The sequence below is a fragment of the Larus michahellis genome, chromosome 3, assembly GCF_964199755.1.
Source record: "Larus michahellis chromosome 3, bLarMic1.1, whole genome shotgun sequence".
Classification (NCBI taxonomy): domain Eukaryota; kingdom Metazoa; phylum Chordata; class Aves; order Charadriiformes; family Laridae; genus Larus; species Larus michahellis.
Window position 1 is genome coordinate 50,638,945 of NC_133898.1, and position 22,814 is coordinate 50,661,758.

At 36.8% G+C, this 22,814-nt stretch overlaps 1 protein-coding gene across 4 annotated transcripts in view; it reads left to right on the forward strand.

Moving 5' to 3' along the window:
• Positions 1 to 17,108, forward strand: part of SIPA1L2 (signal induced proliferation associated 1 like 2) — a 152,296-nt gene extending 135,188 nt beyond the window's left edge. The window contains exons 19-23 of one of the 4 annotated variants that reach the window (XM_074580113.1): positions 5,090 to 5,221; positions 11,677 to 11,730; positions 12,662 to 12,785; positions 14,399 to 14,480; positions 15,354 to 17,108. In XM_074580113.1, the coding sequence (XP_074436214.1) occupies positions 5,090 to 5,221; positions 11,677 to 11,730; positions 12,662 to 12,785; positions 14,399 to 14,480; positions 15,354 to 15,500 (539 nt within the window). In that variant the 3' untranslated portion in view covers positions 15,501 to 17,108. The remainder of the gene's footprint in view (positions 1 to 5,089; positions 5,222 to 11,676; positions 11,731 to 12,661; positions 12,786 to 14,398; positions 14,481 to 15,353) is intronic. The other 3 variants (XM_074580114.1, XM_074580115.1, XM_074580117.1) reach the window with 3 other exon arrangements.
• The last annotated feature ends 5,706 nt before the right edge of the window (positions 17,109 to 22,814 follow it).

Consider the following 22,814-nt stretch of genomic DNA (forward strand, 5'->3'; position numbering starts at 1 on the left):
TACTGTCAGTCAATGCAAAGCTGATTGTTGATATCCAAGGTAGTTCATGCTATTTTTATATACAACCTCTATTTTCTGCTTCTGGTTTTGTATTATAAAAGTGCCTTTTAATACCAGCAATATAGGATCATTTATGAAGGCTGGTTCAAGGAAGATTTAATTGGTTATATGTAATTACACTCTGACACATCATGACTTGCCCACCTTTGTTTTCAAAATAAGGTCAGTCAGTATCTCCATGTAAGAAACTATCTTTGGCTCTTGTTAAGAAGGTTTTGTAATCGGTGCATAACAGGTATTTACATTCTGTAGCAGTGGTGATATGAGAGGTTTCTTTTTCATTTATAATTTTAGCTTGAGGTTGTAGTTTCAGGTATCAGGATAGTTAGCTGTCATAGTAATGTCTTTTGTAAAATACATATGTTTGTGATCTTAAAACATTTCAATTTTACTGATGTTTAATGTTTACAGAAATCAGTGGAAATAGTGTGGGTTTGGCTGGAGTTCAGTTTAGAAAGATACGTTCTTGCATGTTATTACCTAGCGTGTGGTATGTGAAATAGTGACAGCACCAAGTCTCACGAGATCCCTTTAGCAAGGGAAAGAGTGTGATTAAGAGGTAAGCAAGGCAGCACCAAAACCAAAGCATCATAGGCAACCTTGAAGGGTTTCAGTTTGCTGGGAAATCAGAATTATCAGACAGAACGACCACGCAAACATGGAAGCAGAAGCTTCAGCTGTGTGTGATTTTGACTGTGGGAAGGAGATGAGAAAATGAAGCTATAGGACTTTTTTTATTATTTTATCAGTGGGGGAAGTGAAGTGAAAGAAGGGTTGCTTTCAGCAAAGCCTGAAATCAAGCTCTGACAGTTGAGTGCTGTTGTTTCAACACAGTACACAAATGTAGAAAGATTTATTTCATTTTATCTTATTTTTAACTTAAACCAGAAAGCAGAACTTGCGTAGCTGAGAATTCTGGAATTTTACCTTAGGGACATTAAAGATTCCCTAACTGAGACAGTGCTGTTCATGTTGAGTGATTCTAGCATGCCATATGTGGTTGCAGGTACAAATCTATCCCCGTCTTGTAAATTCATTGCAGCTGGACTAGCAGGGAAAGAATGAAAACAATGAGAACCACTGATACAGAACTAGTGTGCCAACACCAGTCAGAAACCCAGGAAGACACATGGAGGCAGCACCGTGGTTCCCTCCAATTATGAAACGCAAAGGGGACGGGGAAAGGAAAATGCTCTAAGTGATACACTGGCGTGACATTCCTGTGAAAGGAGCAAGGTGCAGGATACTTGCAGTGCAGTCATAAGGTCATAAGGAAGGGAATCTTTTGCAATGATACGCTAAAAAATTCTGAAAGTTCTCAGATTGTACGTGCCATAGGGAAAAGGCTGCCAGAAGTGCAGCTGATCTATCTGCAACAATGTTATCAGATGAAAGTCTATCTTAAAACTGGCTTAGTACCAGTGTTAGCTTCAATCCAAAACTAACCCCGTTAATAAGAAGCAGTAGTAAAATGGAAGAGCGTCACTGGGTACTGATGTGCAACTTGAACAATTTGGAAATCATCTTTTCCGTAAGCAAATAAAGTCTGTTGATTAAATAATTCACACAACCAAAGGAGTATATATGTTTTCTGTTACAGACTCTCACACAGTGAATAATCCACTGTACCAAAACATGAGACTATTTTCAATTACTGCTTTTGCCTTCCCTTTTGTTGTTGGGAGCACGTGACCATTACTCTATCAGTAACGTGAGCGTATGTCCATGGGAAAGTCTGCTGTCAGGCTGGCATCTTTGAAGGCAGACTTTGGACAACCCTAGGTAATACTGAAGAAGGGAAGGGTTCAGCAGGCAGAAGCTGTTGTTTAAGAGGACCATAGAAATATAATTGGTGATTGCAGGAAAGAAGAACAGGAAGCAGACAATTGGATTTATGTCTACATATGACTTGTTATGTTCCTTCAGCTGCAGCATCTTTTGAGGTAATCTGCTTGTTAAATGACATGTCTAGTTTGAGCACAGTAAGTAAGGAGTATTTAGGTATTTTTTTCATGATCTGTAGTCTCTACATAAAGGTCGCAATTCCAACTGAAGCAGGATACGTGTCTTGGAAGTAGAAAAGGTTAAGTCAGGTGAATCTTTCTCCTTTCTGTATAACTAGTTAATCTTTGACTACAGAGATATGTGGGACTGATGTCAGTCAATTTGAGCAGCTCTGTTGGAAACTGAACTGACCGTATAATTTTGGTGAAAATAAGGACTCTACAAAATGCTGTATACTTTTATGTATCAATAATAAAAATAAAGAAAATTCTGAAGTGTAGGAAGAGAGTGACATAACTGAAATGACCAAAAACCATAAGATCAATGATTTTGTTACAAAAGGAGTACAGCAAATAAAATAGTCTTTAAAACCGAAAGATAACGCTTACATTGTTTCCTCAAAGGAAATAAGGGGTAAGTCTGTGTTCATTCAAAACCAGTCTTGTGGGCAATGAAGATGGCAGCCTATGAGATGAGGCATATCCTTCTGGACATGCAAAGGTGGGCACGCTCAAGCATAACTTGCCACCTTTGCACAAATCAAAAAGGAAGACAACAGGCAGCCTGCAGCTGCTAATGCAGCAGTCATACGGAGAAAAAGTGGAGCTAACAGCAAGGTAAGAGGAGCAGGAAGGAAATGCAAATAGAGGAGGCTAGAAGTAATGCAGCTCCTCCAGAGCATCCCTGAAATACAAACAACATTCACTGAAATTCAAAAGCGCAGAGGCCTATATCATTAGAGCTCCTTTTTTTTTTTTCCTTTTTCCTCTTCCCCCCACCCCCATCGCACGAGAACACATAATTTATACTTGAAAATGAACTATTCTGTGGTGGCATACTCATGCCTGTTCAGTTATTCCACTTATAATTTCAGCCATCAGCATGAGCACTTGTGTTTTCAGGGCTATCAATATTCAAATCTCTCCTCTGGCAGGCTTTCTGCAGTTGAATTGCTCTGTCAGGTCTTATGCAGGACTGAATAAGATCCACCCTAAGGTGAACTGAGGTTCTCACAAAGACAATGCATAATGAAGGATGACTACTGGTGAATATATCACTCCTACACTCTAATTTGGAAAGCCAGCAGAATCGCACTGGGAGCAGGCATCTTCCTGACAGGTTTCACAATCAGCCTCTGTAGGCTGATCACACAAAAGCGAGGGCTGTCCCTTAGGGCCTGCCTGCTGATCTAGAACCAAAAGCTGGCTTGCCAGCTTCTCAAATAAGGCATTCTGTCTGTTTTCCACAACAGGCATGTGTAAAACAATTGTACTTGTATAAATAAGGTTCTTAAAATTCCCAGGTCGTATACAAAAGTTCAGAGTCTGCTTTGATGTTGAGCTTCCAATGTATTTGCACCCCAAAGTAACCTTAGGTAACATTTTATGTATGTTTATAAGGAACTGAAAATAAAATCTTAGTACACATGTACAGGTAGAACATATTTGTATATCACATTTTCCATTTCATATAACATGCATTTTTGCATACTAAGAGTGGATATTGAGAAAGATACTTCTACAGAGGTTTGTCAAGCCACTTCTAATTGTAATATAAATACTATATCTTTCACATAAGTAAACAAGATTTCTGCCTCCTCTGCATTGTTTTTGCTTTGTGGGACTCCTAATATTTTTGACAGAGGATTGCAAACCTCCTTCACTTTCCTGTTCCTGATTTTTATTTTATTTTTTTTTAAAAACAAGCTTTCTGCAAAGAATACAATATGCTTTAATAATTGCTTCATGTAGTAGAATGCTGTGTAACAGGCTTCTGCTTTTGGATTTTTAGGTCGAGAATCATTAATTCAAATGGACTTTGGTATTGTTTTTCATTGTTATCAGGACAATGACAACATGCCGTTTTCTTAAATTATAATCTGTCTTCCACTTGTATGTGTGCGTTTTTTTCCTTCACTGATTTTTGTGTTTGGTATTTTCCTGGAAAAAATATTCCTCATAAATATTATAGTCTGAATCACTGGAATAACTAGATGGAAATTTCCTTCTGAAATATTTGAGGAAAAATTACTATTTTGACCTTTTTACTTAATAGAAGTAGATACATCTGCAAAATTTAAGCAAAATTTATTTTTTCTTGACTACGCTATGTAATAAAAGTACAATTTTATGTCACTAGCTTTATGGTTAAGATGAAATGTGATTATAGATGATGTGTTCGGTTTATGTTCAGTTTTAAGAACCTCTGCGTGCCAGTTCAGCAGTATTAATTTTAATGTGTTCACATCGATCAGAGTGAAGATTGCTATGGATAGACAAAGAAAATGTAAAACTATTTAAGATAATTATGAAAATTAGCATTCTCCTCTACTAGGGTGTATGTTTGTGATACCTTTCTAAAAGAAAAGACCGCATAACTAAAAGCTGTTTGGAACTAACTTTATACTGTATGCATTTCAATTAATATACAGTCTATCTACAGTATACAATGTGTCACTGGAGTATACAGCTCTTTGCATATACAGCTAAAAATATTAAACTAATATGGTAGTATTTTCAGTGTGAAAGTGAGTTTTGCATATAGGCTAGACTCTACAAACGTATTAAAAGAAAAGCATGTGATATTTTTTAAATTGCTTCTGGAATGGGAATATTTAAGTTTCAGAATAAAATTCTGCATGTAACTATCTCGTATGTTGTTTCACAGCTGTCTTAAAAAATACAACTCTGTCTGTCTAGCAACTTTTCTGCTCAGTGCTCAGGTTTATTATGTTATGCTTTAAGAATGGATGCTGCCTGCCCACACAGCATTCACATGAAAATGCAAAGAACACGTCATGTGCAAAGTGGCACAAAAAACCCTTTAGAAACCCTTCCCATCTTATTCTGCCAAAGTTTAAAAATTGTTCCACCCGTACTGAGTATTGAACAGGAAAAGACAGAAACTACAGAAATAAAGATAGGCACTCTTTGCTTATACTTTTTTTTACAGTTCATTATAATAGCTTTAAAATGAATTCTACGTCATTGTTATAGGAAGACTAATTACTGTGTTTATTGTTTAGATGAATTCTGGTTCTCAGATGGGTCCTTATCTGATAAAGCCAAATTCAATGATCCTGGCCTGATGCCCCTGCCAGACACTGCCACAGGGCTAGACTGGTCCCACCTGGTAGATGCTGCACGAGCGTTTGAAGGTAACAGGAAAATCTGAATCAAGATCAATGTTCAGTACACAAAAGTGTTTTTTTTTTTTAAATATATATATATTGTATAGCCACATTTTGAATTACAAAAACCCAGTGTTTGCCTTTGTAGCCCTTTAGTTCTTTTGGCAGTATCATTTCTCAGGGCAGAAGATTGTCACTGAAGATTTGGGGTTATTCATGATACTTTCAGTATCTATCTTTGATATAATTCATCCACTTAGGGGCCTAAGTTCCTTCTGTAATCAGTTGGAAAAATCGGATGTTTTGAAGGAGAGATTCAAAGCATTTAAGTTAGATGTTTGAAATGAAACTGGGAGTGAACGCTTCCCCAAGTTTATTGTGTTGTGTTTATGAACTCATATGTGTAGTCCAAATGATGATGAAGTTCCTCTCACTTTTCATAAAAAGCCCTTGAAAAACATCAAAAATGTACTCTATATTTTCTAGTAACAACTTGAGATGCAGGATATAGACCAGGTTTGCATTATTAAATTTTAAGACGACGTTAACTTAAAAAAACCTCAATCACCTCTCTGAGACCTAAACCTACACATAATGTATAAATGCAGAAAGGTGGATGTTTGTTGGAGTGTATATATGAATATATACAGTGAATGTTTGTCTTTTGTTGTTTCTGAGGGGTGTTTTGGTTAGGTCAATATGCTGTCCTAAAATTTCCATCATTTCTTAAGTGAGAAGTCAGAAGTATCTGTGACTAAGGTTTACCACAGTCGTCATTATACAAGATGCAGGTCTTCATGAGAACTAGTTGTGAAGTTAGTGATGAGATGTTCTTCTGGTTGTTTTTTTTTTTTACTAGAAGCATCCATGGGAATCAGTTTTCTGGTACCTGATTCCTTCTCTAAGTATGAAGCGATTGCCTTTCAATTTGATCAAAAGCTCTTCAGAACTACTTACAATACTAATTTAAACAGCATTGTTAGAAACCCAGTCCAACAGTGATGATTAGCAATCTAAAGTACTCTATTATTTCTTAACTTGATTAACCGTGTGTGCATTAGTTACTATTCAGTACTACTCAAACACGCCTGTTGTAGCTGGCAGGACTACTGTGAAGCTGCGGATCTGACAACTGTTCCCGTGCATTTCTATGTTTCATTGCTCAGGGAACATCCTGCTATTTGTTATTGACATCTTAAACAACTGAAAATAGATTTGGATCAGTAAACGACTAACTTTGTACTTGAAGAATATTTTTTTAAAAGCTAATAAAAATGTTGAGTTCAGCTGACTAACAAGGTCATTCTGTACCAGTTGTGCTCCTGTATTTTTAGCTTTCTTTGAAAACTTTAATGGATTTTCATTATTTTTACTACTTGATATCACAATGAGAATAATTTCACTTTGGTAAGTGTTATGTGAGTGTAATTAATTGAGAGAGAGGTAGAACAACACAGCTATACACAGTGCCCTATCCTAGGAAGGAGTATTTAACTGTTGGGCTTTAATTGCAAAAGTCTTAGTTATATCTGCAGATAACACTGAAGAAAGGATGGTCTGAGTCACAAGATAGAAAATTTGTATTGGGGTTTTTTTATTATTTTAAGAATTTGAGTAGTAAATAATAATCTAGTTTTGTATAAAGGAATGTAATTTTCTGTTTAGGACTCTGCAAATAGAGTCATCTGCGTATATGTTAGATGATAAATATAAAACTTTTTGACTAAGTTCATATTACTGCAATTTGAAATTTTTACAAAGAATGGGATTTATAAGTCCTTGTTCAACTTTCTCTATCCTAAGTATTGCAATTTGAATGTCATTTTAAAAAGAATAACTGATAGGCATGTCACAAAAAACAAAGTCACTGGAAGCAAATGTGTTGGATATGAATTAGCAGATTCAGTTTCCTTATGTAATTTAATGCTGTTGACTTAGGAGTTGCTTCAACTTACTATTTAAAAATAGTTTGGAACTACCATTCTGCATTCTATCAATGTGAAAAAGAGAGTGGGTGATTCTAAAGTTTGTCCACTTCTGAATATAGAAGTACTTTGATCTTTTTATTAAACTTATGGAAATGCGATTGCATTTTGTATAGGACTGTCTCAAAAAAAAACCCAAAACAAACACCCCTCTACTCCACCTCCCCCTAAACTTCAATGGAAAAGATCACAAAATGCATAAGACTTGTATAATACTGATTTAAGAAATTAATGTTAGAGTTGTTCACTGGTTTGGCTTTGCCAACCTGATATTTCAAAGTTGTGTTCTGCTCCAGAACCTAGATACAAGAATTAATTTTAGGGTTGTTTTTTTTTTTGTACAAGAGCTTTTCTTAATATCAGTTTATTAGAATTACCAATCTGATTTTGAGGTCTTTTTCCTTTTCGAGGTCGAGGGTTTTTCCCCTGTGATCTCTCTAGATCATATGTTGACAAGTTACGTATTTTGATCAGTTCAACATCCATAATGTGGGCCTCACAATGCTTCATCTGTCTGTCTTAAAATTCAATGGTATCTTAATTAATGTTAAATATAGCCTTCTTAGGTGCTTATAATGTTGTCATTAATTGGATTAAGAATTAAATGTAGTAGCAGGATTTTTGCTACCATCATCTGTACCATGAGTTTACTCATGGATGTAACAAGAACAGCAGTCTCAAATTTAGCTCCCCCCCTCCCCGCAAATGAAGAATTGACTAGGTTGTTTATTAATTAACATTAGCTTTTATCCAACTGTTTTGGTCCTCTGCAGGGAAGTTGAATATTTACTTCAAACTTTTCCTGAAAATCCTGTTATTCCTAGGACAGGTCTTCACAGTGCAATGGATTGCTGTGCGGATGTCAGCTGCACTGGCTCCAGAAGCTGCATCAGTAGGGGGTTTTGCTTGAGCTGTGTCTGTTGAGAGTCAGTGTCCATAGGCTGGAGCATGTTATTTTAAGTCTTTGCACTGCTGTTCCTTTGCAGGACATAGTTTTGACTGATATTTTTCCAGAGATCATCTTTAGCATGCATGCAGTCAGGAGCAAAGGGGTATCCTTCCATTGCTTTCATACATGGATAGGCTACTTCCAGTTCCCTTCTCTTATTTCGGTGGGAGCCACAGAGAGAGAGTAGCCAGGGAGCAGTTGACATCCTAGAAGCACACTGTTGTAATATTTTTTTACATCCGTCCCTGAGGCAAACAATAAAAAATAGAGATAGAACTGGATGTGACTGTACATCAAGAGGGAGGTTTTAGGGAGGGCAGTTGGGGTGAAAAAGGAGAAGTTAAAGCAGAACAAAAAAAAAAAAAGAAAGTATGGGGATTTATAGAATAAACTGGAAAGCCAAATTAGAAAAAGGAGAACAAAGAAATCTCAGCAAAGAATAAGGGAAAAGGAGAGAATGTAATTTCTAATTCTCTTGTTGTATTATCCTTCCAATGGATCTCCAAGTTAGGGGAGAAGGACTGGCTTTCAATATATGTATTATGTTGCTGGTGATAATTTTGTATCTTTTCAATGTTTTGGGGAACAAAAGGAGAAGCCTTTCTAAACATCCATATCTGTTACTGTCATTGTAGACAGTAGTAGAACAGAATTAACACAGACATAAATATTTTTTATTATTATTATGAATAGAACTTTGTAATATTTGTGCTACTTTAAAGAGGGTTTATTGTGCTTAAAAAAAACTGTTTAGTGTTTGGTAAATCATATTGTGAGAATTAACAGCCTAAGAAAGTTCCTCTGATGTCTCTGATTTAGTTCATTAAAATAGGTGGTTTCAACTTTGGATTTTTTTTCAGGTTATTTTTTGGAACGTCTACTAATGCCAATCAGAATGCAGCGTTTCTTAATGCCAATTTATCTTAGCAGAAACATCTGTGCTACTATAATTAATATTATTTTAATACTTCCATTTAAAAATCTTTATAGCTTAATGCAAGAAATGCTACACAAACATAATGAGAAAGAAGTGAAGCATTCAGCATGAGAGATAGATAATTATTTTAATCAAATTAGTATGTTAAACTGCTAGAAAAAGAAAAAATAAAAATATTTAGTTAACATTTGGTCATTTCTAATGCATGCGTGTGTAACTCTTTGTGCTTCAGTGCGTATGTCAGTGGATGTTTGTGGGCAGACTTTGCCTTAATAATGAGAGAGCGGCTTCATGCACTACATTGGGTTTAGCCTTTTCCGCTCTCCAGTACGTAAAAATTGTCTGGAGTTTTTTCTGGTCTTTGTTAGGGGTCTGGAACAATGAAAATCCGGATTCAAGTACTTAGTGATCACAACTGTACAATTCTATTACTTTAAAGCGAGACATGAATTTTGTCTCATCTTTGGTCTCAAGTCAACTGTTGCTTAAACTTTTGTTATAAACACCTTTATATTTTTGAAAAAAGTTTTCTATGCATGGGTCCTATGTGGGGTGATGGGTCCTATGTGTGGGATGAAAATAAAAGCTCTGGGATTTACATGTATTTTGTTCTGGTTAGCATGGACATATCACTTGAATTTAATAGGAGGTGTCCCTGTAGTTTGGACAAAGCAGAACTTATGCCTACAACATCATAGTCAGAAATACACTCGATTTTTCTTTTGAATAATTAACCACTGGTAAAGGTAGCTTTGATTTCATTTTCATGAATATAGAGTCAAGCCAATTCTGTTAAGAACAAAAAAACCAGGAGGATTTTGCTTTTTGAAGCACAAGTTCAACCTTCACCACAGTTCAGGTTTAAAAACAGTTCTAATTTAAATAGTAAATTAGTGAAACTATTGCTAAGCATAAATACTTATAGGGACATCAGTGAGATTTGATATAGTTACTGAAAATAAAAATGTGTCTTGAAAAGTACTTGAAAAGTATTCAAAGGCAAAATATTTTGCTAGTTCAGGATCTTCTGGATGTACTAGTTATTACAGAGATTTTTTTTGTGTTACTACCTTGTTCAGAGAATGATTTTGACACTAACCTGGCTTTTGAAAACTAAGGAACTACTGTTTGAAATGCAACACAGGAATTTACGTAACTTGTCTTATGATTGGAGACTTCTGGTTATTAGTGGCTGTGTAGTGAATTTGTTCCTCACCTGATGAATGTGAGAATATGGTTTCGTAGTTTATAAAGATAAGAATTTTGGAAAAATATGTTTAGGTTATACAAGGAAAATAGAAAAGGTTTAAAAATTAATTTCCCACTGGAAGTGTTAGCGTTATTTTTTAATTATGTAGAGTTGAAATTCATCAGGGATTACAAAAGGAAGAAATAGTTAATCCACACATTATGCATCATTGCCAGCACTCATGTGTTTATATTTTTGTTGTGTGTTGAAATAATATGAAAATATTTTAAAATATCGTGTTTTAAAATGGCATCACATGACTTCGTTGACAGCTGCATGTACCTGTTTTTTGCACCTGCTTTTATCCATCAAGAAAAAGATGCTTTCAAATACTGCTGGGGAGATCAAACTGACAAAACATTTTCTCAGCTGACAAAATAAACCAGACAAGTGGCCATTCTCTTTAATTAAGCTTACTCGGCAGAGGGAGAAAAGTGCAGATTTTTTGTACTACAGTAGAATTGCCTCTGAGACACAATGTCACGTGTCACATATTGTTGGCCATAGGAAAAATAGGCAACAGCCTAACATTTGTTGCTGGCTTTGTTTTTTAATGTCAAATGGTAATGAAAATGTGAACAATATGAAGGTGAAATCAATAACTAGATACGTACTTCAAACGGACTGTTTACACGGTCTTGTTTCCGGCCTACATACTTCGTTTGATCCGGGAAACTAGTTTTAGTTTATTTGTACTAATTAAATCTATTCAACTTAATAACTTTCAATCTGTAAAAATCTGTAAACGATGTCATTGATTATGTGTTCAAAATTATATTCTTATCTGATGGTCATCATATATGAAAAAGTCATGTTCCTCTTTGCTGAGATCCATCACTAGTCAGAAATAAGGATAAAAACAGGGGAAATAAGCTGTGGTCTTTAAAATTGGACAAGAAGTCCATGCAACTATACTTCATTATATTACAGAAAGAATTGTCAATCTTTGCTATTCCTTAAAACTATTCAATTAAAAAAATACCTTTAAAGACCTTTTTAGTGATTTCCTGTTTTTGTTTGGTAGAACTTTTAAACCAAAATTTCCTTTGTACTTAAAATGATCTGGCCTGTATTCACTGTTTGGGTGTGTAGAGTTTGGAGGGTTGTCTTTTTATGTATCATGCCAAGTTGTCACGCTGTGTCGCAATACTGGGTTTTACTATGAGAGACACGAGGGCTGTGACACCTCACAGTTTACTGTAATGCGGGTGTTGTGTAAAAATGGCGTTGGAAGGCTGAGGGTGAGAAGCAGCATGAGCTGCACGGGGCATCTCCCGCTGCGTGTGCTGTACGTGAGGGCCACAGCTGCTCCGCTGGGGATGGACTGTCTTGTTTATAGGAACATTCTAAATCTTATTCCAGGTTTTGACTCAGATGAAGAATTTGGGCCGTTCTGTCATCACACGCCGTTTCTAGGTGATGGTCTGGGATTGATGACTTTTGCCTTTTGTAAACTTTCTTTAATATTTCCTATGTTTGCACGTTTGCATGGTGATGCAAGCTTCGGGCCTGCGGGGTGGTAGGGCAAGGCAGGCATGTTGTCGCCAGAATTTATACAAGCCTACAGACATGGAGTTTGTTTGACAGAAATAAGTTAAATCAATCTCCACAGAATATGGATTGTTATTTTTTTTTAAAGAAGACAAATTAAATCCTAATGAATGCCTCATTTACTCCTGTTCTGTGCAATGATGATCTGCATGGCATACTTCTATTACGTGGTGACTGATGTATTTTGGCAACCACACTGTATATCCATAGGTAATTACATCTCTGCTTGTTAGATGGCGTTCCAGTGGAATCCCATGTAGATAATAGCGTGCCTCAGTAATATATATAACAAAAACTCAATTGATAAAAATAGTGTGAATTTATTGTTTTTCAAGTATGCAGATTACCATTAAGTTCTGCAAATGCTTGAGAGAGTAAAACAGTACAAAATGAACAGTGCAGATTTCTGAGGAATCTGATGGCTTTAAGTCCATGGAAAATGCAAACCTTTTCGCTGAAGTATTATTGTCATTGGTCATGGCCCTGAATTCTCAAATGGCTTTCTGCAGATTTCATCAAGACCAATTTTACTGTTCATATCAGTGTTAACTGGTCCAAACAAATCTGTCTTATTCTGCTGATAGACACAAAAAATTCCTTTGGGGTTGCCTTTGGATGCAGATGTGGGGAAGCCAACTAGTTGGAATATACTTTACATCTGCTGATTATCTTCAAAGCTGTGATGTAGAAACCTACATCCATTTCTCTAACTGAACCAGGATAATGGCTGTAATACAGCTTTTTATTTTGTATACATGTACAGCTTTAAACATATCCTTACGTTACTTTCTTACAGATCAGAGAGTAGCATCTTTTTGCACCTTGAATGATATGCAGCAAGCTCAGGGCTTGGAAGGAACACAAGAGTTACCTTTGGATGAGAGTCCCACAGATGGAAAAGATTTCCTTGAGGCTACTGGGTATGTCAGAATTAAAGCTTATTTCTTACAAAAATGTTTTAAGAAAAGATTTTCTCTTAATGTTGCATATCAAATTGCCTGTATGCATGTTTCACTGCTGTTTGATGGTAGACCTGTTACCTTGACTGATCACGTCTTTAATTTTGAAAAACGTTGTTTCTAGTCAGATAAAGCTCTCTCATTGAAATAGGCCTCGAATACAGAGTACAGTTAGATGCAGAGTTTCAGCTAATCAAATTTATCACTGTATTCCTCCTATACAATAGTAATTTGTTACATTTATTTCTGTTTTCATTTGAATACAAACGATAATGGAGCTCAGCTCTGTAGTATGCAATACCATTATCTGCAGCAAATGTCTCAGACCTTAGAAGAGATGTTCGTACCTATCCTTTGCAACTATTTGCTACTCGCAAATCCATAATTTTTCATTTATACAGAGGTAAATTAATCAAGAGAACTTGTGACTGAGGACTGCAGGAAGTTTCTATGCCAAACTGCCCAATTCTTCAAATTCTTCCTAGTGCTCTGGAAGAGATTATTCTCTTTTTTTTTTTTCTCCCCGCACCCCCACATCTTCCCTGCTGTGAGGAGTATGTTTGTTAAAAACACACCTCCAGCAGTATAATCTGTCCACTAGCATGCTTTAAAAGAAAAACACATCTTTGATTATTTTTGCTCTTCAGCTGCAGGAATGGGAGAACAGGCAATGAAGGGAAAAGTCTTCTTGCTTGTTAGGCTATCATATTTTAATTTGAACCAATTTTACACAAATTAACTTACATGGTAAAGCACGTTTATTGTAATGACTTCTAAGTCCACATCTTTCCCCAGCCTAGTGATCAGTAAGCATTGCAAAAGACTGTTAAAGATGTTCCACTTTTAGCATTAGCAAATCTGTCAGATTTGTGCACTTGCATGAAGCAGCTGATTCAGCTTTGTACATAAAGCTTCTCTCTTCTAGACAAAATGATTCATATTAGGGCTAATTTCATCTGTAACGTGTATGAAACTGTGTCCCACAGTGCTTATTGCCATACAGGGAAGAGAAGCTGTTCTCAGTATTGTCCTTCAGTCACGCATTTGATTAACCTGTGGCAGTATTTCATATGTTTTGACCTTTAAACAAAATATTTGTCTCCATAAAGCCATAGGTTTAGCCTTTACTGGAAATGACACGCACAACTGCAAACCAGACAAAAGAACTCTTAACAGCTCTCTTGGTTTACAATAATTGCTGCTGCAGCTTGCTTCAGATTAGTACGGTCCTTATCAGAAAGCAGCTTGTTAACAAATGTGCTCGGCACACTGTTTAGCAGCAAGTTTGACTTGCACTGTAAGGGTATGTGCAAATAATTCCTAAAAGATTCCTTCTTAAAATCATTGTATTTTCTGCCTGATTTGCATGAGAGGCAGTGTCACATTTCAGATATTGCAGCAATGGGTTTATGTTCCAGTCATTGTCTCTTGCTGATGCTGGTTTTTGTCTCTGTTTTCCCGACTGTGCCTGAACTGATTTGTTTCCTTTGCTATCACTAAAAGTGTTACTCTAAAACCCGGGGGAGAAAATGTTTTTCACTAACCCAGAGTGAAGGTAGTGGTTTACTTTACAGGGAACATGCTCCAAGTACTCTGACTGGAAAAGTAAACCAGCTAGAAGTCATCCTCCGGCAACTGCAAACCGATCTGAGAAAGGTAAGAGATCATTAACGATATGATTACTCTCCAGTTTTAATAGTTATATTTTTATGCAGAGTTCATCAAAGGCTTGAAAAACTACACCAGTTAAACTAGAGAGTGTAATTCATGAATGGTAGAGCCCCGTGGTTGATCAGAGCTCTGGGGTGCAGAAGGTCCGGTGGGAATGGTTATGTGAACAAGCTGCCCCAAGGCTAACTAGTTTATGGGTCTTTTCTCCAGAATAACCATCCTACATGTAGTCATACCCCAGAAACAATGAGGCACTTTATCTCCATTTATGGTACTTTGGATTTAACGAAGGATAGGGATATGGACAGGGGCGCAATTGCTAAGTAGTTAACGCTCCAGATTTGTCATCCTTGTTGCCTTGTGGTATCTTGATCATGTAACAATAACTTGCTTTGTGTCTCATTTGCTGTCTAACTGGAGACAATGCCAGGACTGGTAGAAATGAGACTGCTTTTGGTAAGAAAATGATCACATAAGGGAAAATTTTGAAATTAGATATTTTTCTTCCTTAATGAATGCTTGAAATCAGTTCCTTATGACTTTCGCTTTCACATATAGTTCGTAATACCTAAAAGCTTCTTATCCTTTTAGTGCTTGAATTTTTTTGTTAAATGGAGTAAAGTCCTATAATTTTTGTATTGAACCAGCATCTAGTTTTCTTTTTAGATTGCAATATTTTCTCAGAATGAATAAGGTAGTTGGAGCATATTTGAGGATTTGACGTAACAGTTAGTAGTTATCAGAATGGATTAGGGAGCTCAACAAAACATAGCTGTATGACTAGCACAGAAATATTAAAAACAAAAATGCTGTCATCACGACTGCTCACTTTGCTCAACTTGTATCTTTGTTAACCAGGAAAAACAGGACAAGGCAGTTCTCCAGGCAGAGGTACAGCATCTGAGACAAGATAACATGAGACTTCAGGAGGAGTCTCAAACAGCAGCTGCTCAACTGAGGAAATTTACGGAGTGGTTTTTCAATACAATAGACAAAAAATCCTAATGACTGAGCCCCTGGAAAATACTTATTTGAACGATGTAACAGCTGTATTTTTTTGAATTAGCGGGATAATAATTTCACTGTGTTCACAATCCATTTTAGGTGTTTCTGCTACATTCTCTATCCAGCTTTATTCATTTGAAAAGGGGAGAGAACTGTGGCAATCCGTCTTTAAATTCATATGAAGAAAGCAGAGAATAGCAGATATTTGTTTGTGTGCAGATGAATGTAAAAAATCCTTAGTGTCATTTTAGACATTTTTAGAAGATGCTCTGGCTGGGGCTTGCCTGAAGAGGAATATTTGGGGTTTTAGTTCCTGCATTTCAGGTGCGCTGGTGAAGATGTTAAAGCAATTTACATTAGCTTGGGCTTCAGTATTGTAAGATAAAAAGAATAACCAGACATATACTTTAATGTTTAAAAGGTGCTCTATTTTTTTGTATGTACAGTAGTTTTATTTCCACAGTCCACATTGTCATAGCAATAACAATGGAGGTATAGTGAATAGTCACAAAGCTGTGTTTATAAAATGTTAGCACTGATGTGTTTAACACTAGTTTGGATGCAGATACATTAGAGATTATTTATTTGCAGGAACAAATGGTGCCTGAATATAAACAGTGTTCTGATTTTCTAAAATTACACATGCCTTGTAAATGGCTCACTGGGGTTAGCCCACTCCCAACTTCAGTTACTTTTGTATAGTTGATGTTCAGCTAAACAGTTATACTGCTTAACTATTGAAATCATGTATGGTGTGAGCCAGCCAATCAATTGTACAATGCCAAATTTGTTTATCTTTGTACAGAAGCTTTGATCAAGTGTCTTGTATTTAACACCTTTATTTAAGCTTATTTAACCTAAATCGTTGTTTTTATAAAGTTTGTTTTATCTGCACTATGGCGAGGTCAGTTGGTCGCAAGTTGTAATATTTTTAGCTTGCCAAGACTGTACTGAGGAGTTCTAGAAAATTCTAACAATTGGATGCTGCTAGTACACAATTGATTTGTTTGTATGCTTTAACATTTTTAACTGTTTAATTTGAAATGAACATACATCCTGCTTTTTTAATAAATGTTAAAAATCTAAACCTGAATTACTTTCTCTCGTATATCTTGTATGACTGCTGTCCCCAGGGTTCTCTTCAGCCCACTCTCTAGGTTCTCAGTCTGGAGACAGTCCAGCCCCCCCAGAGCTCCCACGGTTCCTTGTTACCATCGAGGCACTGTCAACATTATCAAAGATGATCACTTTGGTGTGTCCTATCCTATAGCTGAGGAGGTGGCTTCACAGATGGAGGAACAGAAGCCGTTTTGACTGTTCACAGGCATTGATATAGTGACCTAGGAGAAAAACTGCCTTACCCAAAAATATGTCCGAAAGAAAGTTTTCAAAAGGGAGCTCGTGTGCTAGTTTTCTCATATTATTTTACATTAATTGTAGCAGCAATTAGGTTGCTATCTTCTTGTGCCAGCAATCGAGGATTTGATTGTAGCGTTAGCGTATGTGAGTCGTTTTGTGTATAGTACCCAGCCTAAAGTCTACTCCAAAAAAGTACAGTTTTGCAAAATGAAATGAAGCTAATGAGCACGTTTGATGTTACCCTTCTGAGAGGAGAAAAAAAAAAAAAACGTTCAAGATCATGGTTGTATCCCAGTTTTCTTTCAGCAGCTGAATGCATTCAGGCGAACCTGCAGAAAATTGTTGAATAGTTAAAAAATGTATTCCGCTGATGCAAGTAAAATTCTGTATCCGTTGTTAGTGCATATCAGCTAAGAAATGTTTTTTTAAGTTGAATGAATGTGTGTCCCTGCTATGGTAATTGTTCTGAATGACTGCTGTTAGGAAAGGTTATACATAGGCAGAGAGTCAAGGCTTTGCTATCCTTACGTTCAAGTGAAAAAGACTATTTTGTCTTTGTATTTTTCATCAAAAACTCTGGCTCTAACATCCCAAACAATATCCATTAAGCTGCATTAACTCAGGGTAATTAAACATGGCAGTCGTGTTACACTAGATTCTGATTTACACACCTTACAGGAGTCATTAGCAAAGCCATCTGGCCGGAGACCTTGCCAAATAACAGCGCGGAACAACTCGGGCAATTTGTCTGTGAACATGTTTCTGTGAGGATTGGTTTGTCCACTTTGAAAAACCCTGCTAACTCAAATGAACTGGAGAATAAGCTTGTTCTGAAGGGATGCTGTTAGGTTTGTATAAAAGTTTATAGTGCGATATTCATTTTAGCTCTTTATCTCTCCGTTACTGGAAACAAATACCTAGCTGCATGAAAAAGATTTTTCAATAGCTATCTTCTTTTCCCATCCAACTGAAAACATCTTATTTTCAAAATTGACAGAAAACTTTATTTACAAATCTCTTATTCCTTTTGCTGACAAAAGCAGTTGTGTCAGAGGCACGAGGTTCTTCCTTAAGTAACTTTCACCATGGGAAAAAGTTTCTAGTCTGGCTGTTACTGTTTTAATGACACGTGAATGCAATATTTATCAGAGGCCATAATACAGTTTTGGCATAGGTAAGGGCCATTTAATTGGACATTTTAATTAACTGGTTTTTAAGAATAATCCTCACGGATATATTTTCCTAACAAAAATGCCTGTTTTAGACGTGGAGGCAAAGGCTAAGTTTCCATAAGAAACTAGGGTCGAGCATTGGGAAAGTCTAGAGCGTTGCTAACCCGGGTTTTGGGAGTGGGAGATCTTTCAGGCCCGTGACTGGACACCTCTTAGTGCCTGAAATCGTACGTTAGGTGGGCTCTGGCTTAGCTTCATCCGGAAGCTCCGTGCTTTAAAACCAATCCATATGAACCAAAGCAGAGTGAGTGGGGATGACTGAGAAATTCACTTCAAAGACGTGTTATTGATCTGAATTAAGACAGTAATATGGAAGTGTTTTAAATGTCGACAAAGTCTTCCCGGCCCAGCAGGCCGTGCTGTGAAGTACTGAGATGCAGAAACCAAACATGAGAGCTAACAGGGGTGTTTACTTCTGTAAAAGGGACAAATACAAATCATGGCAAGATTACAAAGTGCTCTGCTTCTGGCTTAAAAGTGGTACCCTAATTTATATGTAGATCTTTATTGAAGGGATCCTTACTAAGACATTTTCCACAATGTAGACTGTATTTTATTATGTATAGGGTTTTTTTCTGAGACCAGTGTTACAAACATAAGGGACAGTTTTTGGTATTTTTTTCTCTTCCTGAGAGTGTAGTCATACTGTGCTTTAGGTACGTGATAGCTTTATACAGAAACTTTATACATCATCTGCATATTACTTAATATAAATTCTAAAATTAGTCCATCTTTTTTGGTGTCCCCAAATCCAGTAATGTGGGAAAAATGTTTCAAATATTTGTAGTGTAAACTAGCTTATTGTTGGGCAGTTGCTTAGAAAAACAATTTTTAGTCTGGAAAAGAAGAGAGTTGCCATATGCATTATGTTGTTGTTGCAGCATTTCTTGAGCTCTCTGTGCTGACTGGTTCTAATATCTAAGAAGTTCAGTGAAACTTAGGGATTGGTGTTATATGATTTGAGATCATCAGAACCATTAATTATTGCCAACACAAGTTATTCTTCACCCCAGCTTCTCCCACAGCAAAGACTGGAAGAAAAAATTATCTTTCAGCTCAAAAGCAAAGAAAATCTTGCTTCTGCGTGTTTGGGAGCAGATTATGCAGACTGAGAGGGAAAGGTATACTTTAGCAATCCTGGAAATAAATTTGCCAAGAATACAAATCTTAATCTCAGCTCTTTTCTCTGTGCACGCAGCCTGTATTTTTTGTTCGATTCCTCGTTACTTCCTTTATTTCACTCCAGCACTACATTCCCTTGCTTTACTCTCAAGAAGAATTCAACGGCACATGAGCCAGAAGGAAAATTCCTGCAGTAAATCCAGATCCCTGGTCTGGACAGCCAGGGACAGGTCTGTGTGGGTTTAGACAAAGCTGTAGAGAGACGGGGCTTAAACATTGTGCAGTCTTTGCTCCTACGTTGTTCTCCACAGTGGCTGCAGAACAGAAAGAGATGGCAGGTACAATTCCATCCAGCCTTGCAAATGGAAATCTTTGCAGACTCTGAAGTCACTCACTGTCTTACCAAAGTACTAGCTTTCTGAATCAGTTTTTGAGTCATGGGTGAAGTAGCCAGGGAAGAATGTATATTTCCAAAAAAACTGTATCTGGCAGATGTTGAAAACCTTCACCAGGGAAGCAATTAAATAAAAAATAAAAAATAAAAAATAAAAAATAAAAAATAAAAAATAAAAAAAAGAAGAAGAAAAAATGGGTGGGGGATAGAGAGGACATTTTCTTAGGTTTTACTTTGATTCTCCTTTTAGACAGACGACCAACATTGGCTGTTGCACCAACTTATGGGGACATAGCAGGACCAGAGAATGGAATGAACAGGCCAAATTGCGCATAACCTTCCATGTTACAAATCACTGGAAGGTTTCAAACACATCAGTGTTGGAATCTGATTTATTTCATTGACTTCTCTAGGGAAATAGTCTTATGTCTATTGTTCCATTTTTTGAACGGGAGTCTTTTTCCTTCACCAAGCATCAATATTTAAAGGCTTCTTTGCTATATAGCATCACAAAATTAATCTAGTAATAGTCATATTGACCTTGTTCTCATTGGAACAAACTGGGGCTGATAGGTGAATAATACAAACATGTTAGTTTTGCAGAAAGGCTATAAATCTTCTTTGTTTGTTTGTTTTTGTTATTGCTGCTATACATAGCAAATCATTAAATCTCAAAAGATGAAAAACAGCAGATGGGCATTCTTTGACCAATGTCATAAAAAGAAAAAAAAAGATTTCTGAATATGCTGTTGATGCCACTTCAGGTATCCTTGTGTCCAGACATCAGCTGGAGGTGCTTAAAATAAATCTAAGGAGAGACGATGGAGAGTAAGGAGACAAAAACACGCCGTGTCAGAAAGTGGGATGTGTGAAGTGCACCAGTAGTGATCATGGGCAATATATGAGTTGTGCTTTTGTTGATGACAGGTGACTCTATGTCCAGAGACTAGACCTTTAATAAAATAGGAAATTTTCATGTAAGTTGTTTATCTTTTGTAAGTTCACTGTTTGGAGCCCAGAAAGCAATTTTGAGAATATCTTGGGGAAAACTTGGCATGAGTTAACCCTGAGCAGAAATCTGGGAGAAGGACTGCAGTACTTGGATAGTTCTGAGTTATTATCTAAGTGGTGGGGCTTGGTTGTACTGAAACCAAATTTAAAGTGTTAGAATCTCACTCCTTTTCACCTTTGTTTCTTTTGGTTTTGAAAATGATGAAAGTGTGTGACTATTTAAGTGACCAAAGCTGTTACTAATAGAATAAATAACTGGCCCTGGGACTGTCCTGTAGTAAATACTAGTCTAGCCACCTGAGGTTCTCTTTATCACCAGCGCTATAGTCTTGCTTTCAGCTCAGGCATAACTTTGATAGCTAATATTTTCTGAAGAATTTTTTGTGGAAACCTGAGATATGTGTGTTCTCATCAATGCTGTGTTTCTCCCTCTACACAGACATTCTGGTCAAGATGATGGATGTTCCTTTCGCAAACCCAAGACACAGTGTTTCTTTTCAAAAAGAAATGTTTCCCTTATGTGTAAGAACAGTGCTTTAGGAATAATATTCTATCAGTAGTGCAACTTTTAAGCTGTTTGTGCTCAAGGTTGACTATCCTCTGCCATGCAGCTCCCAGATTCTTGGTCTTCCCTGCCTTTGCTAAAAGCTGTGTTTCTCAGTAAGGGTTTCAGTAAAAATTAGCACAAACCAAAAAGCTCCTTCAGACTTGCAATGTCTTCATTTTGTAGGAAATACAGTTGAAAGGTAAAAATATTGTGTCCAGTTCTTTTCTGCGCCTTCTCCTGTCAGGAAGTTTAAAAAGGAACTTCAGGGTGGCTCAGCGCTTGCACAATCCAAAGCCTGTTTGCTGAAATGCTTGTATATGAGTAGGGGATCTTAAACATAAGCGCTAATTAATATAAAAATTTGTTCAACATGCTTTCAGTCTGCATACAGACTCATTTCCAATGAGGGAAATGTCATTCCATTGATTCCAGTCCATGTTGGCTTGGACAATGAGGGATGAGTAACCTGCCGTTCAAAGGAGAAAGCAAGCGATGGGCTCGTTCCGATGTGTTTTAGTGTTATGTAGCCAACAGAAGCTGTGTATCATTTAGCCAGAAAAGCTCCAAATGGCACCATTAAATTGGGTTGTGCTTTGTGGGATGGGTGCTTGACGACTTCGAAAATATCAGCAAATGTATTCAGTGCCTCCGGTGTAAATCAGGCTTAGTATCATTGAATTTACGAAGAGAGTAAAACTGGGAAAAAGAATCAGTCTTTTTGTGTGGAACGGTGAATTACATCCAGATCACGTTTAAAAATTAGGTCAAGTGATTAGGCCGAAAGCAGGGTATGAAAATAAAATTGAAGTCTGTCTTTATTAACCATGACCTCAGTAGCGCACAGTTTTTTTGGCTCATTGATTTCTAATGTTAATGCGGTTTAAACCTCTTACTAAGCTCTGAAGAATGTTCTTTCAACAGAACCATATCTATTAAATGAGTCATTTGCTCTTCAAAACTAGATAGCTTCATAGCACAGCATGCAGTAAGCCTCCTAACGTCTCGCCAATTGTCCGGCAAGATTGTTGATATTTATACAGAGAAACTTTAGAGGGATGCTGACAGGAGAGTCTCATCATCTGTAAATAGCCTTATTAAGGTTCATGCATAAAATCCTCTTGGATTCTTGAAATGTGAATTCTTGCTAAGGCTGTGTGTCAGTACCTTTCTTTCCAGCCTGTCCTAGTTTGTTATCGCAGAGCAACCCAGAGCTGTTCAGCTGCTGATTTTTATATTTTTTATCTATAAACTGAACATAAAATAGAAGAGACTCTGAAAGAAACCTAAGGAGAGAAAGTGAAATCAATCTTGAGACTAGCACAGATGAGCATCCTTTTGAAATGTTTTTATAATGTCATAGAAATGCTTTAATAATCCTCTTAGAGAGAAAAAGGGAGATATAACGAGGCTTGCATATTTAACAGGCCCGTGTATAATTCCTGGATGCACCACAGGTTCGCTGTCAAGCCATGCAGACGGCAACCCACACTGCAGTGGATGGCTAACAATATGGTAACTATGACTTGTCCACATGTTTTACATGAAATGTTACAAATTCTCTCCCAAAAAAATCACTATTTTTCATCTCTAGCAAAGTTCTCAGAAATACCCAAGCTGCATTTGTTAAAGTGGAAATGCTCACTTATTGT